This window comes from Mercenaria mercenaria, chromosome 4 (assembly GCF_021730395.1).
Source record: "Mercenaria mercenaria strain notata chromosome 4, MADL_Memer_1, whole genome shotgun sequence".
NCBI lineage: Eukaryota > Metazoa > Mollusca > Bivalvia > Venerida > Veneridae > Mercenaria > Mercenaria mercenaria.
In genome coordinates, this window is record NC_069364.1 from 71,186,137 (window position 1) to 71,202,393 (window position 16,257).

Genomic DNA, 16,257 nt, shown 5'->3' on the forward strand with positions numbered 1-16,257 from the left:
GTAAGCATAAACATTGACAGCAGGTTAGATGTCTTTTTATTTGCGTTTTTGAAAGTTTGTCTGTCTGTCCGTCTCTGTCTGTCTGTCTGTCTGTCTGTCTCATATTTAGTGTCCGGAGCATAACTTGATAATCATTCACGGTATTGACTTTAAACTAGGCATATAGGTAGATGGGGATGAGACAATGTGCAGGGCACTTCAACCAAAGGTCAAGGTCAGAAATGGAGCTCAGATGTCAAATTTGACCTTCATATTTGGTGTCTGGAGCATATCATGATAATATTTCAAGATACTGACCGGTCTTGGCATAATATAGGTAGGTGGCAATGAGATGCTGTGCGGAGTCCACATATCAGGCCTGTAGGTCAAAAGTCAAGGTCACAGCAAGGTCAGATCTCTTCATCATATTTTATGTCCAGAGTTGATAACCGTTAAAGGTATTGACTTCAAACTTTGCATATAGTTAGGTGCATGGGATAATGTGCATAGGGCTTTTTGAACTTGGTCTGTAGGTCAAAGGTCAAGGTCGCAGATTGAGTTAAGATCTGTCCTTTGTATTTTGTTTCCAGAGCACAACTTCAAAACTATTCAAGGTATTGACTTAAAACTTAAAATATTCTGTAGGTGGGTGGTGATGAGGAGTGCAACAATCCACATTACTGACAAAAAAGTCACTTTTATATTTTTGTAGTTTGTATTTGGGTGCATGAATCAGATTGGTAGGTCAGATGTCAAGTTACAGCAAGGTCAAATCTTTCTGTCACATATTGTAACTTAATAATCATTCATGGTATTGACATTGAACTGCTGGCAATGAGATGGTGGGCAGAACAAATGAACTTGGTGGGTAGGTTAAAGGTCAGGGTCATAAATTGTATTTCTGTATTTTATGTTCAGAGCACAGCTTCAAAACTGTACAAAGTATTGACTTTTGGAATAAAGGTGGGTTGTGATAAAGGGATTTGAGGAGTGAAACCATCCACATTGCTCACCCCCTGTACCCACATGCACCCACACACACCTTCCCTCCCCGAGATACAGTGGAAAAAAATCACTTTCAGTTCCTTGTGCCTTAGTATTACTTCACAGGAATGTTCCTTCTGTGGTCCCCTATGAGATTCCTTCTAATAAAGGTAATCTAATGCAAAAACCAGGGTTGTAAATTTTTTTTTTCACACCACTCGCCCTGCAGGACTAGTAGCCAGTAAAATTTACTCGCCCTTAGTGAACAGTCACTTGCCCTAATAAAATTACAACTATCTTAATGACATTTTTAATACTGTCACTTTTGTGAAAGAAGTATTCGGTACAACAAACAAATTGACAAATAATATTCTCTTGTACACTACGTTTCCTTTTAAGTAGTCATATACGTTCTGCTGAAATTTTCTTTTCACAGCAGACATTTTTATGCCCCCGGCATCTACTGATGCGGAAGGCATATAGTGATTGTCCTGTCCATCCGTTGGTTCATTCGTCCGTCCGTACGAGGTTAACCAAATGGGACTGTTTCGTCTAGCATCAATACCCCTTACTAGAATGACTTGATACTAATGCAGATGTAACCTGTGACCATTCCTCATCTTCAGACATCCCCTGACCTCAGTTTGACCTTGACCTCATTTTGGTTGCTTTATATGGGCCATCTCATGCTAGACTAAATGGGACCATTTCGTCTAGCATCAATACCGCTTACAAGAACGAATTGATACTAATACAGATGTAACCTGTGACCATTCCTCATCTTCAAACATCACCTGACCTCAGTTTGACCTTGACCTCGTTTTGGACTTCGGCTGCTTTGTATTGACAAGGATGCCACCGGGGGCATGAAGCGTTTATTAAACGCAGGTCCTTGTTCTTTTTCTTTCACTGTATTTTGTCATCTCCACCGCCAAGTTGCTCTACGGATGTTGGTTTGCCATGCTTTGGCAAAGTACGGGAAAATAAACGGTGACAGTAATATCATAAACTGGGATTAATAAGTTTATCTTGACTGGCTTATGCTACATGGTTTTCTTGTAATAACTGCATCGATAATAATAATAATCACAGCCTAGGGCCTAATCATTATCGATAAGCAATTGAATTATTAAGTGTCTACCGACGCAAAGTTTGTTATTCTATGCAATTCAAAACATTTTTTGCTGAATTTTAGTAAAGTTACGACATAAAAAGCACTCGCCCGATCGGTTGAGTATACAGCGAGGTCCACTCGTCCTATCCAGACTTTTAACTCACCACTGTGAGCCGGCAAGTGGAATTTTACACCCCTGAAAAATGCTAGTTGCCATGGCAACCAAAAGGAAAAGCTTTACAAATCTTCTCCTCAGAAATTGCTGGCCTGATTTTTAACTCACCGGAACTTTGTTCAGGGTGAGCTATTAGTAAATTGGATGTTCCATCATCTCCTCTGAAAATACTGATGAGAATTGAACCAAACTTGGTCAGTAGCATCCTGGCATGGCCCTCTGTCACCTTGGCCCCTTTTAGGGTCCGCCAGCGCTTAAGATAGAAAAACATTTTAAAAAACTTCCCATAAACTGCTTGATGGATCTTCATCAAACTTAGTTTGTAGCTGCATTATAAGGTCCTTTTCTTATTTTTAAACTGGGGCATTTGGCCCCTTAGGGGTCAGTAGAATTAAAATTAGAAATACCGTTCTATTCATGAACTTCTGGATGCATCTTCATCAAACGTGGTCTGTAGCATCGTTCAAAAACTGGCCATGCCTATGTGTATGACATGTATATGAATATCTTATAGTAGCTGGAGCTTTCAGGGCTGAACAAATTTCTTGAAAGCAACTCGTCCTGCAGAATGAACTGCTTAGATTTGTCCTGCTATAATTGGTACCCGTCCTGCCATTCTCTAAGAAAACGATTTTTTTACAAGCAGAGTCTATTTTGAAGTCTGTTAGAACAGCACAGCACGGAATCTTGTTCTTAACTATTGAACGGCCAGTTAATGCAATCATACTATGGTACCATTAGCGGAGTTTCAGCGGATTTTAGAGTAGCGATCAACAAATTAACTTTCGTTTTAGAACTTTTAGCTACCCAACTTCTTCATAGCTCCATTTTAATTGGATTTATTTTATAATTTTGGTAAAAATTCGCACTCATTATGCAAGTACTATAGCAAGTTTTACTTGCCCAATGCCAATTTCTACTTGTATTTACGAGCGGACAAATGGATTTGTCGAGCCCTGGCCTTGATGTTTATATAAACCTAAGTCTGTACTAGTACCATTACATTATAAAATCACACTTGAAGTCTTTTACACAGGTGATCGCTTTAGGGTTAATGATCCTCTTGTTTTCTAATCTTAATGTTTCTTGATATTATCTCTTAGTATCTCATCATCATCCCCTCTTCATCCCCCACACACATACAAAAAATGCTCTGCTATTTCTAGATACTGTGTTTGATACCCTGTGTCATAATTTACTGGTGACACTCCCCTCCCCCATCCTTTTACGCACACACATTACCCACTGGAAACATAAGATCTTGTCATCCTCCCTACACACCCCAGTCCCACATCCACACTGGCCCTATTTCAGAATCATTTCACAGATACTTTTCTTACATGACCCTCTATCAAAACTGTTCAAGCAAGCTGTGAAATTCAGATTAGCGATCAAGGGCCATTATCTACAATCCCTGTAATTTAGAATAACTTTGCATATTAATCATTGACTGACCATTTAGCAGTACAGTGTATAATGTTTTCTTAAATATATTTTAAACAGACATGTTGGCGATCTTGGTAATGTATCATCTAAGGATGGTGAATGCAAAGTAGATATCACAGACAAGATGATCAACCTTACAGGAGAGCATTCTGTCATTGGCAGAACAGTTGTGGTAAGTGAATGTTCTTTAACAGCTGACTATTGTCTATCAGTATACTGGGTCAAATAATGTTTAAGTCCCCTACAGGTTGACAACCAGTTTCTGGGGACTGTAGGGTTGTGCATTTCTGTCCATATATCCACACCTTAGTGTACGGTCTGTAACTCTGCTCTTCATTAAGGGATTTTAATATTGATTGGCACAGATGTTCCTCAAAATGAGACCGCACGTTTTGCACAAACCTTCATCCTACCTCAAAGATGAAGGTCACACTTGGAGGTCAAGGGTCAACAGAGGTTTCTTCTTGTTTCGTCTATAACTCAACAATCTATCAAAGGATTTTGATATTTTTTGGCACAAATTTTCTCCATGCCACAGTCAAATTTTCAAACCCCTAGCTTGAAGGTCAAGGTCACACCGAGGTCAAAGGATCTTTGTTGTGTCCAGGCCAAAACTGCCATCCGTCAAGGGCTTATCATATTACTTGACACAAATGTTCTTCATATAAAGAGACGAAGTGTCGTTTGCAAAATCAGACCCCTGGCTGAAAGGTCAAGGTCACACTTGGATGTCAGATGTTGATAGGTTTTTTCTTGTCCTCTCCTTAACCATTAATGATGGGATTTTAATATTACATGACAACACTGTTTCAGCTGTTATATGGACTAAATTAAAAAATTGTTGGTGTAATTTCTTCAGAATGACCACTTTACCATGAGGAACTGCTTTATTACATTGTTTCTATTTTTCCCTCCTACTTGAAAATTATAATGTTATTTAAAATAGTTAAAACAGTTACAACTGCAGATTTTCAGACATGCAAATTTAAGTCCAAACTTTTTGCGTTGTAACTTATTGTAGAAAATAATATTGTATATTCATCATTTACAGGTATCTGGACCCAGTTGTTCAAACTTTAAAAGGTGATTAAGCCAACGGTCGATTAACTTTCGAAATTTTAGAAGACTTAGAAAAACAAATTAAGAGTTCAGGATTATAAACACTAAAAGGTTTTACAGTAAAATCAAAACATCATAAAAGAGTTTCCCATCAAGACTAATATTTTAAATCAAATTTTAATTGGCCTATAGTGCAACAGCCAGTTAAAGTTTCAAACAACTGGGCCCATTTGTACTGCAGTTGAGAAAATAAGGCTCCTTTCAGTAGAGGACTCTTTATTACATGTCAGTATTTCTTTAATTTGTTTTTTGTACCCCCCGACAACAAAGTTGTAAGGGAGGGTATACTGGTTTCAGGTTGTCTGTCTGTCTGTCTGGCCGTCTGTCCGTAGACGCAATCTTGTGCGCACCGTCTCTCCTTATCCCCTTGACAGAATTTAATGAAACTTCACACAAGTGATCAGTACCAACAGTAGTTGTGCATGGGGTATGTTAGGTTCTTTTAGAAAAAAAAATTGCAGAGTTATGGGACTTTGTTTTTTTGTTACTGTACTACATGTATATACATAGACACAATCTTGTGCGCACCATCTCTCCTCATCCCCTTGACACAATTTAATGAAACTTCACACAAGTGATCAGTACCAACAGTAGTTGTGCATGGGGCATGTTAGGTCCTTTTAGAAAAAAAAATTTGCAGAGTTATGGGACTTTCTTTTTTTGTTACTATACTATATACATAGACACAATCTTTTGCGCACCATCTCTCCTCATCCCCTTGACACAATTTAATGAAACTTCACACAAGTGATCAGTAACAACAGTAGTTGTGCATGGGGCATGTTAGGTTCTTTCAGAAAAAAAATTTGCAGAGTTATGGGACTTTGTTTCTTGTTAACATACTATGTACATACAGTCTGCATATGCAATCTTGTGCGTGCCTAATCTACCAAACCCTTACACACAATTTAATGAAACTTCACACAAGTGATCAGTACCAACCCTAGTTGTGCATGGTGCATGTTACATTCTTTTAGATAAATATTCTGCATAGTTATGGCACTTTGTTTTTTGTTACTATACTGTATACATACAGTCTATATACATACAGTCCACATAATTATGCAATCTTGTGTGCGTCAAATTGCAATGTACTGTGTCAGTGCATGCAGGGGGTACATTCATCACCTTTAGTGATAGCTCTAGTTATTGCCTGTTTTGAAAAAACGGATGTATTATGTGATAGCGCTTGTATCTGTCTGTCTGTCATAATTTGTGTCCGGAGCATAACTTTATAACCATTAAAGGTATTGACTTTTAACTTGGCTTATAGGTAGATGGCGATGAGACGATGTGCAGAGCACTTGAACCGGCTCTGTAGTTCAACGTCACAAATTGAAAACTGTCCATCTTATTTTGTGTCCGGCGAAAACTAAATAACCATTCACGGTATTGGCTTCAAACTTGGCATGTCGGTAGGTGGCGATGAGACGATGTGCAGAGCACATGAAACAGGTCTGTAAGTCAAAGGTCAAGGACACAAATTGAGCTCAAATGTCAAATTTGTCCGTCATATTTTATGTCCGGAACATAACTTATGAACCATTCAAGGTACTGACTTCAGACTTGAGGTGTAGGTAGGTGGCAATGTGAGGATGTGCAAAATGTATGAACCAGGGTGGTAGGTCAAAGGTCAAGGTTACAGCAAGGTCAGGTTTCACCCTCGTATTTCGTGTCCAGAGCATAACTTAGTAACTATTCAAGATATTGACTTTTAACTTGGCATACAGGTACATGTAGCTGGTGATGAGATAATGTGCAGAGCACATGAACCAGGCTGGTAGATCAAAGGTCAAGGTCACAACTTGAGCTCAAAATTCAAATGTGTCCTTCATGTTAGGAATCACTTGTTGTTCCCCGCTTATGGTTGAGGACTGGCCAAGGACCAGTTTTTTCATTAAAGAAAAGAAATCTTGTGGCTTACAGTAGGTTGATGGTTCTGTTAAAAATAAGTGCCTTACCATGTCTGAAATAAGAATGTAGGTGTACCAGGGGTCTTGCTTATAAAAAAAAAAAAGCTGAGGAGTTGACATGAACTAAGATGTCAGAAAATGAAATATAACAAATGATTCAGAGCCTGTTTGCTGAGTGAAATTATAGGTGAAATAAGATAAGGATCAGTATAATTTATCTTTGTGTTTTTAGGTACATGCAGATATTGATGATCTTGGCAAAGGAGGTCATGAGCTGTCGAAAACTACAGGAAATGCTGGTGCACGATTGGCTTGCGGTGTCATTGGAATTACCAAATAAGAAAGCCCCATTTGATATTTGCAACAGATGTTTATAGTTCTTAAACATTGCAGTTTACATCTGTAAAAGACGTTCATGATTGTCATACATGGTTGTCACAACTTGTTCTTACGCATTGATTTTGTCTAGATCTATCTTTTCTCAAGCTAATGCACAAAGATGGTGGAAGAAATTTATTATTTCTGCATTTGCAGTAGTAATTTGGCAGCCTCAGAAGTAATAAATATGCTAAAGAAAAAATATTGATAATTGTAAATTTTATTGTCAAAACAGTTACATGTGAATTTACTGCCAAGAAAATCGAACTATTCTATCACAAGTATACAAGTTGTAAAAGTATCAGAATTCATGTTTTGTCTTTGTAACATCATTGTCAATTTATTTATGTTGTAAAAGTTGTAAAATAAGTAATGATATCGTTAACAAAACTGTCATAGAAAAATGTAGTCAGAATGCTTAGACCTTAAATACTGTATACAGACAGCTTTATGATTCGTCCATAGTTAAAATCTTTAAACAGCATTCTTATTGTCCTCAAAAAGTGAAGAATTATTTTAGGCTTAGACAGGAACTGCTGAATTACGAAAAAGAAAATTTATGTCTAATGTTTTCTTGATAGTTAAATAGCAGCATATGTCAGATTGCACACTTTATAAGTATTTATTCAGTCAGACTATGAATAAATATATAAGACAAAAAGATCATATTATTATTGAGTCTTAATGATGAAGAAATAGGCAGAAAATTTACCAAGGCTTGTTACACGCTTTTCATGCTAAAGGGATGCAGGCATTGAAAAAGTAATGGATATTTTCTGTATGTGGCAATGGCCGTAACAGAAATGCCAAACAAAACTTATGACGGGTACTTTTTGTGACAAATATTTTTCAGTATAGTTGGCTTGCTGTTCCTTCAAGTAACAGTACAATATATACATGGCAGCATTCCTTTTGTATTGTTTTAGAATTATGTCTGAAGTATATTTGAATTATTAATTACTAATTAGTGATTTTGTTCTGATTAAAGAAATAATGAGCTTATCATGTATAATCGGTGTATTTTGTGAGAGCATTGATGTGCTGTAATGATTTTCTTTGCTGTAGTGATTTTTCCCCTGTAATTTTGTATTGGTGCACCAATTACCTATGTTATATTATCAAAATAAATAGACAGAATGATATTCAATTGTTACGTGTTGAACTATCAGCTTTGAATATATTGACACAAGGTACATATAATCTACCAGCTCAGATTGAAAATATATATTTTACTTCTGCTAGCCAAATAGTTGATTGTGATAATTGCTGTTATACGGAATTAGATAGTGTATTTTCCACCTGTCTGTCATTCTGTCTAGGAAGACAATCGGATTTCCAATCGGTAACTAGAAAACATTTTGCCTAGAGTGGTCAAAATTCATAGGATAATGGTCTTTGGTCAATAGAAGACTTACTGTTTTGGAGGCCAAAAGTCCAAGTGACCTTGAGACTGAAAAAGGTTTCCAATCTACTACTACTGAGAACGATTAGATCAACAGTGATCAGTCTTCGCAGGTCACTAGTTCACATCTGTAGCAGATGTGGGCCATAATTAGTCATAGCTTCTTTTCGGTCTAAACAGCTGATAGCATTTATTGACATGCTGCTGTTTGACTGAGGTCCATTTGGGGTAGCCGAATTTGGAGCTCTGTCTGATCTTGGCTTAATAACATGATTGTCTTTGTAAGTTTGTAACTAGGTCATATGAATGTCACAACATTAGACTAAAATTACACAATTACCTTTCACTAGCCATCATATGGGGCATATGTTTTACAAACAGCTCTAGTATTAGTCTTTATTAAACTCAATTCTGATTTCGCTTCCATGAACATTGTTATTATGTCATGCTGAGAAAAAGAGCAAAATGACCTTGAAAGCTTATGAAGCAAATTCATTGAAACACATTAATTTTGCTCTTTTCTTCCAGCATTTATTATTCTTTATGAAGGAAGAGCACGTAATTAAGTTGCCGCTTTGTCGGAATTAATCCTTGTCTGGAACTTAGATCCAAAAGTACTCGAGAGGGTCTTTTAATTTTGACAGAAGCATAGGCAAAAGAACTATTAGTGTGTATAATTATCTCCCTTGTTAACTCTATAGTAAATATGAAGGTAGTATGATAGCAGCTTAAATTTTCAAAGGTAGAATTGACATTAAGTAAAGTCTAGAAATTTATTTATAAGTATTTCAGATAACCAAAAATTATTTTACAAACATGTATATTATGAAAGTTTTTTCTATCCATGTTTGGTTTTGAGATAATTTGTACAAGTCTTCACAAAGAATAACAACTCTTGCTGCATATAGACATCTGTCAACAGGCAGATAGTTTAAATTCAAAATGAAAAATACATAAGCTCCTTTCAGATGACTTTGACCCCTAGCTCAAAGGTCATGGTCGCACTTAAAGGTCAAATATATTTCATTAGCCTGACTAAATGAAGAATACGGAGATCTGTCTTACTCGTCCTGGTGCGTGTCCACAGCTTAGTTCAAGTTTGTACTTCGTTTTATAAGTGTTATTACACAAACTTACAGTTGTTCCACATCATGTGACATAAGAGACATAACTTGCACACCAATATTTGATGAATTGTGCCTTGTTTAGAACAGGAAAAGTAGTACCTCCTCGGTAGCCTAGTGTTAGAGTGCAGGCTTCCAGTATGGCCACTTCCTGGTGGTTTGATACAAAAGACATGAAAAATAGTACTAATAGCTTCTTCACTTGGCACTTAGCATTAAGTGGATGGTTTAAGTCTATCAGCCTGGTATCTGTATAATGTGACCACTTGTGATGTCATGTGTCTGCAGCCTGATATTTAACTGCGGCAACTTTGTAAAGTTGGGCATTGCGCTCACTGCTAAAAGAAGACGCCGCAGTTTGACAGAAGAAATGTTGAAAAAGATACGAAACACAAACCCACAGCTATCGTTGAAGCCTTTGATGATGGGTGGGTTTTGATGTAGCTGTTGTAATTCCTTATTCATATCATGAAGAGCAGATCCGCCCAGCATTTGAGCCGTGCCATGAGAAAACCAACATAGTGGGTATGCGACCAGCAAGGATCCAGACCAGCCTGCGCATCCGCGCAGTCTGGTCTGGATCCATGCTGTTCGCTTTCAAAGCCTACTGGAATTAGAGAAACTGTTAGCGAACAGCATGGATCCTGACCAGACTGCGCGGATGCGCAGGCTGGTCTGGATCCATGCTGGTCGCATACCCACTATGTTGGTTTTCCCATGGCACGGCTCATTTGTTTTCTTCGTCTCAGCACTAATGCATTCACTAAACGTCTTTCCCTTTGAAAAATAAAAGGTTAGGGTAAATTTCCCAGAAGCGCATGAATTTTAAACCTCAAATGGCAAAATCAGAAAAATAAATCTTCAAAAATTTCAAGTAATTTACATTAGCTAGAATTAGTGCCCTGGTGTGAAAAACAACTACACCTTTGAATCCAACAAGTATATTTTAATATATGTATATATATATATATATCGCATTTTTACTTTAGTTCAAATTTTTGTTTGCCATGTATTCACACCCTTATATGTCCTACATGTTTCCTAGATCCTGTACTGGATCATTTATCATTGCATATAAATCGTATTTATATCGGTTCCAATCGATGTAATGCTACTTCTTTGAATAATCCCGCCTCTCAGTACTTTGGGAAACACCATGATGTCTGGTCCTATATACAGCAAGTACATTTGAGCCGCGCCATGAGAAAAGCAACATAGTGGCTTTGTGACCAGCATGGATCCAGACCAGCCTGCGCATCCGTGCAGTCTGGTCAGGATCCATGCTGTTCACTAAAGGTTTTGTCTAATTGCAGTAGGCTATAAATGCGAACAACATGGATCCTGACCAGACTGCATTGGATGAGTTATGAAAGTGACAAAGGTGGTAAACACGCCTTATAATGGGTTGCGTTACGTCCGGTGCTGGTGTTGCTCGACTTAAGGTTTTTATTTATTATGACACATTTACTAACGTTTTCAAGAAAAAACAAAATGCTATTTGACACAAGGGAGAAATAAGTGCCCCAACCAGTTTGTCAACCAAAGAGCTGAAATAACATGAAGCCCATCGCGGGCCATCACAATGAAGAACGACAAAGGTCTGCTTTGTTGTGTTTTGTAACACGATTCATTAAACTCAGATGGCAGTATGTTATCTGCTCATTGAAAGGTAAAACCACGTGTGATATTTGCATCAAAAACCTTACATGTAGCTAACGTAAGAGCAAGCAATATAATGTCGGTGTTTTAACTATACGCACAACCTTCACGGAACAGATCAGCAGAAAATACAGTCTGAACAGTCACATTGATTCCTGCAACAATAGATAATAAAAATAGAAGCGTTAATTGAGCTGCCCCCATCCCCACCCCAACCCTCAGCCCCAAGCTGGCGTGAAAATGACAAGTGTCGGGATATATTATCTCAACATATCGTGTAATATCGGGGCCTCCTGGAAAAAGTCATCCCAAAGATGCTATGAAAATGACTTGATAGTTTAATTACGTAAACATATTTTGTTTTATTATACCTCACATAAATGCCCAATGCAAATTTCCCATTAGTTTAACTTGAATATTATATCATATTCCCCAATGAGTTTATAACTCATGCGCGAAACCGTTATTTTCAATTTCTGCGCAGGTGATATGATCCGTGATTTCATATCACATGCGCAACACCGTTATTTTGCTTTTCTGCGCTTGTGATATTATTTTTTCATATTACCCGTCGAGAGATTGATACTTTTATGCATTGATTAAAAGACTGAGTCGATAAATTTTCAAACGAGGCGCTTATATAATTATACTTCAGGATTAAATTACCCTTTTCTGGTGCCCTTGCAAGTGCGAATCCGGCAGAATTTTCTTTTTTATGCTACGTGTAAAATATTTCGAAAACAACTTTTCATCTAATGTTGAATCGAAACTACCACCATGAGATTGGAAATGATCTAACTTAGAAAATGAGTACTCACACTTACACGTTTCGTTTAAAAAAAAGAAACGGTTTTCGAATGTTACTGATTGACGCAATGTTGAAATATTAGAATAAATACACTGTAGGTGTCAGCGATATGTAAACGTCTCGACTAAATCTTTCAAAAAAGTCTTATTACACAGCAAAGTCGCCATAACAAGTAAATACTCTTTAATTCTGTAATCATTATTTGGTCAGTAATTACTTTTTAATGTTAAATAAATTATGTTGATTTCCAGTAAATGTTTTGACCCTTATAAACTTTCGGTATAATAAAATAAATATTGCATTCCTGAGAGGGCGATATGAAAAATGTTCACCCCTCGAAATATGAATATAGACCTCGGCTAGCGCCTCGGTCGATATTCATATATCTCGCGGTGAACATTTTTCATATCACCCTCTCAGGAATGCAATATTTATATAATATATTGTCTCGGCATGAGCCTTTACCATCGCATTTTATTTAAAGAAGAATAAGCAAAGTTAGAAGCTCTGCCTATATCAAAATTAACGATAATTATTATTATTGCCCTTGTTGTTGTTTTTATTATTGTCATTCTCATCAATGACGTTACAATAATAATCATTAAAACCATGGACTCCCCCATTTATATTTTTGCCGACTGTGGGGACGAGGAGATGTGGAAAAGCGTTTGAAACATTGTTAGTTCTTCTGGTTTCAGTGGAAAAGCTTTGAAACCCACAGGACGTGACTAATAAAGCAATAGTCCTTATATACTTTGATTTCCTAATCAATTGCTGGAGTTTCAACACCATCTCAACTATGTGCACAGACTTCCCTATTCAAATGGCTTCAGAGCCTACATAACAGGGCATAATACCCTCACCATGCTCTGTCTTTATATTATTTATAATATGTGTCATGATATGGTTATTTGAGACATTGAAATTAACACGGTTGCCCAAGGCCTTACAAATTTGAAATTCATGAAAGTCTACCTTGAATACAGACAAGTATTCCAACTATATTTGGTCGGATATAGACAAGGAACACACCGGTACATGTAAATAGTTTAATTAAAAGATAGTCTATTATCCCTCTGTCTATTATCATTAGGTGTTTTGTCCTCGGTATAATTGATTTTAATGTTTTATGATAAAACAAAGCCGATAAAATTACTGCTCTTGTTTAAAGTGTTTCATTAGCAATTATATTTGCTTTCATCTTCAATATAACAATTATATTTACTTTCGCTTCCAGTGTTTGAAGTACTGATAATCCTGATTAGGGAATAACCCACGAAGAGCGGAATACTGACAGAGGGTCATGATCTTGTGCACTTTTATGACGTAACAGCGCGGCGCATGTCAATGAAATCTGCAAAAAGATGCTTTGGAAGCAAAGAATGCAACCAAGAATAATAATAGCAGACTCGGTTTGATATAGCCTGTTCAAAACACTTTCAGTCAGGATGTGAACATTACTTGTTCCACGCGAGTTTTCATTGGGAAATTCACGTTTTTCTGTGTCAAGTTACTGTACAACTGCAGAATGTCGACACTTGCAATCCAAGCTGACGCAAACGTAAAATAAATACAAACGACTAAATATTATAGGTTTTTGTCAATGATGATTATGTTATGACGGAATTAACGGCGTTTGCTTTTATCTTCAAAAATACAGTATAAACTTTACGTTCTTGGTATAAGTTACCATGTATTTTTTATAGCACGCCAGACGTCTTAAACAAGGGGTATCTGAAACATACCGAATGTTGTACCATATTATACGACATGTATTCTTTTATCAGGGTATGCACACACGAAATACTGGTTGATTATCAAGGGAGCCAGTCCTTACAGTAGGGCAAAAGCAAGTAAATATAGGAAACCAATAACACCTCACATTGAATTTGAAGCCCATGTTTTGCTTTGCAGTGAAGTGATATAATTTCGTAATGCCTAATACTTCCTAGTTTCAAACGACCACATAAAATATCTATGTTTTTATCCCATCAAAAAGTGTAAATGTAGAATGAAAATGTGAAGGATTACTGAAGGATTACCTTGCGCTTTATCAAATATTCGTTGGCAGATCAGTTGATATTTGAATAGCAATAGTTCTTCTTTGACAAGCATTTATATTTGAATCATATCCAATCAATTTCTTCACTTATACATTTGGCCATTTTTTCTGTTGCATAACAAAAGTTCGAGCAAATGCAGTTCAAACCTGACTAAAACTACTGATGAAGGTTAAACATTAAAATAACGTATCTACGTCAAAGTTATATCACAGATTTTACCAAATATAATCAATGCAATAAACACAAAAATGCAGAAAGGCTGTATTGCCAGCCACTTACGCGCGTTCGTCTGCTGATAACGGGACTGGATTCCAGATTTTGGCTTAAAGTTATCTTTCTTTAAAATTGGAGTGGACATTTGTTTTTAAAGTATTAAAAATGTTAAATCAAGAAAAATGTCTGAATCGGGAATCAAACCAGGCCGGGTCACCTCGGCAATAAAAGCTTTATCAATACACCACTGAGGAATTCAGTATATACAGAGCCTTTCAATTTGGAATGAAAAGGGTAAAATCAACTAGTTCTCATGTGTTTCCATAACACACAATTTGTCAGTAACTAAGTTTCAAAGCCTTAAGAAATATAGCAATAATTTTACTGATATCTTTAAATTTACTGCCAATTTTTCCTAACCATCATTTACATACCCTACCTTTATCATTAAAAGACCTAATAGCATGTAACCTTAGGATTATATTGTACTGTTGTTCCTTTTCATATGATAATATATATGATGTACTCAGTCCATCCTCATGTGTTTATGTAAACTAAAATAGATGTTGTTGTATGAAGTTTTCCATGTCCTTGTACATATTTGTCATGTTTGTATGTTACGTTTAGCAAATTATTGTATCATGTATCAAGAAACGTTTATATGTTTACGTTACTTAATAAAGAATCTTGAATCTTTAAATTTTCTTTTTTCTTTGTTGTCGAACGATCTGGAGGACAGTCCCTTTAAGCACTTATCATATCATAAAACCTCTTATATTATGTTACTATAGTTACAAGCTGTTATTGTTTAGATGACCATAATTATGTGTAAACAGTGCAGTAATTAAGGCAGAGCATTACTTGCACATACTTCCTACGCGTATGACAGTCAGATGCATAAACAACGAAGCAATAACGTGAGAACAGTAAATATTGCAGTTCTGCTTTAGTCAAGTTCTCAGATAAACTAGGAACAATCAATGAATGCACAAAATAAATCTGATAGGAAGTTGCAAAATCAATTACAGCAGGTAGTCAAAGCAGGAACGTACCTTCACAATTGTTTACAAAGCTAGAAAGTCGGTTTATGGAGAATGTAATGTAATGCTGCAGCAGCGCACTTTCCTTTATACTTCTCATGAAGAGACTCAGTTAAACCGAGTCTACTATTATTTTGTTTGGTTGTATCAAACAAAGAGCTATATGTATTTTATACTTCTATGTTATTTTTATAGCTCTTTGGTTGTATCTTATGCTTCCAGATTTTAATGTGTCTTGCCGATAACTGGATAACATGAATTTGGTACGTATATTTCAGAAATTACAATTTTAATCGCAATTAGATATTGGTCATAACTGCACGCGTAGAAGCAAAAGAGTATAGATGCCATTCAATTATCCTAACATAAATTATGCAGAAAATTGTGCTATAAAAATTAGAGTAATCGGCGGGAATTAAATGTGTAAATGGTTTCAGCTAGTAAATTTTGACACACAAAAAAACGACAACAAAACAACACGATATTATAGTTCTATGATACAATGTGCATCAAACCTAGAACAAAGGATTTTAGTTGAATCACGACAAACAAAGACAAAACGTTAAAACTGCATATTTATGGTTATATTATTAACTTAACTGAACTTCTATTTTACAAGAAATTTATTTTGGGTAAAAGCTTATCGACTTTACAATTAAATTTGCCGCGTTTGAAATGTTTCCTGAACAAACCGTTCATATTATTAGCATCAGTTATTATGCAATGATTTTTTGAACTCCCTGGTGAAATTAATGCTTTGCTTCCTTTTATGTCTATCGTCACGGAGAACATACGCCTCGCCCTCGCCTCGCCCTCGCCTCGCCCAGAGGTCGAACTCAC

The 16,257-nt window shown here is 36.4% G+C and overlaps 1 protein-coding gene across 1 annotated transcript in view; it reads left to right on the forward strand.

Moving 5' to 3' along the window:
* LOC123552103 (superoxide dismutase [Cu-Zn]-like) overlaps positions 1 to 8,250 on the forward strand; it is a 51,302-nt gene extending 43,052 nt beyond the window's left edge. Inside the window, exons 4-5 of the mRNA XM_045341488.2 lie at positions 3,756 to 3,870; positions 6,963 to 8,250. Coding sequence (XP_045197423.1) covers positions 3,756 to 3,870; positions 6,963 to 7,070 — 223 coding nt within the window. The 3' untranslated portion in view covers positions 7,071 to 8,250. The remainder of the gene's footprint in view (positions 1 to 3,755; positions 3,871 to 6,962) is intronic.
* Positions 8,251 to 16,257: the final 8,007 nt, after the last annotated feature.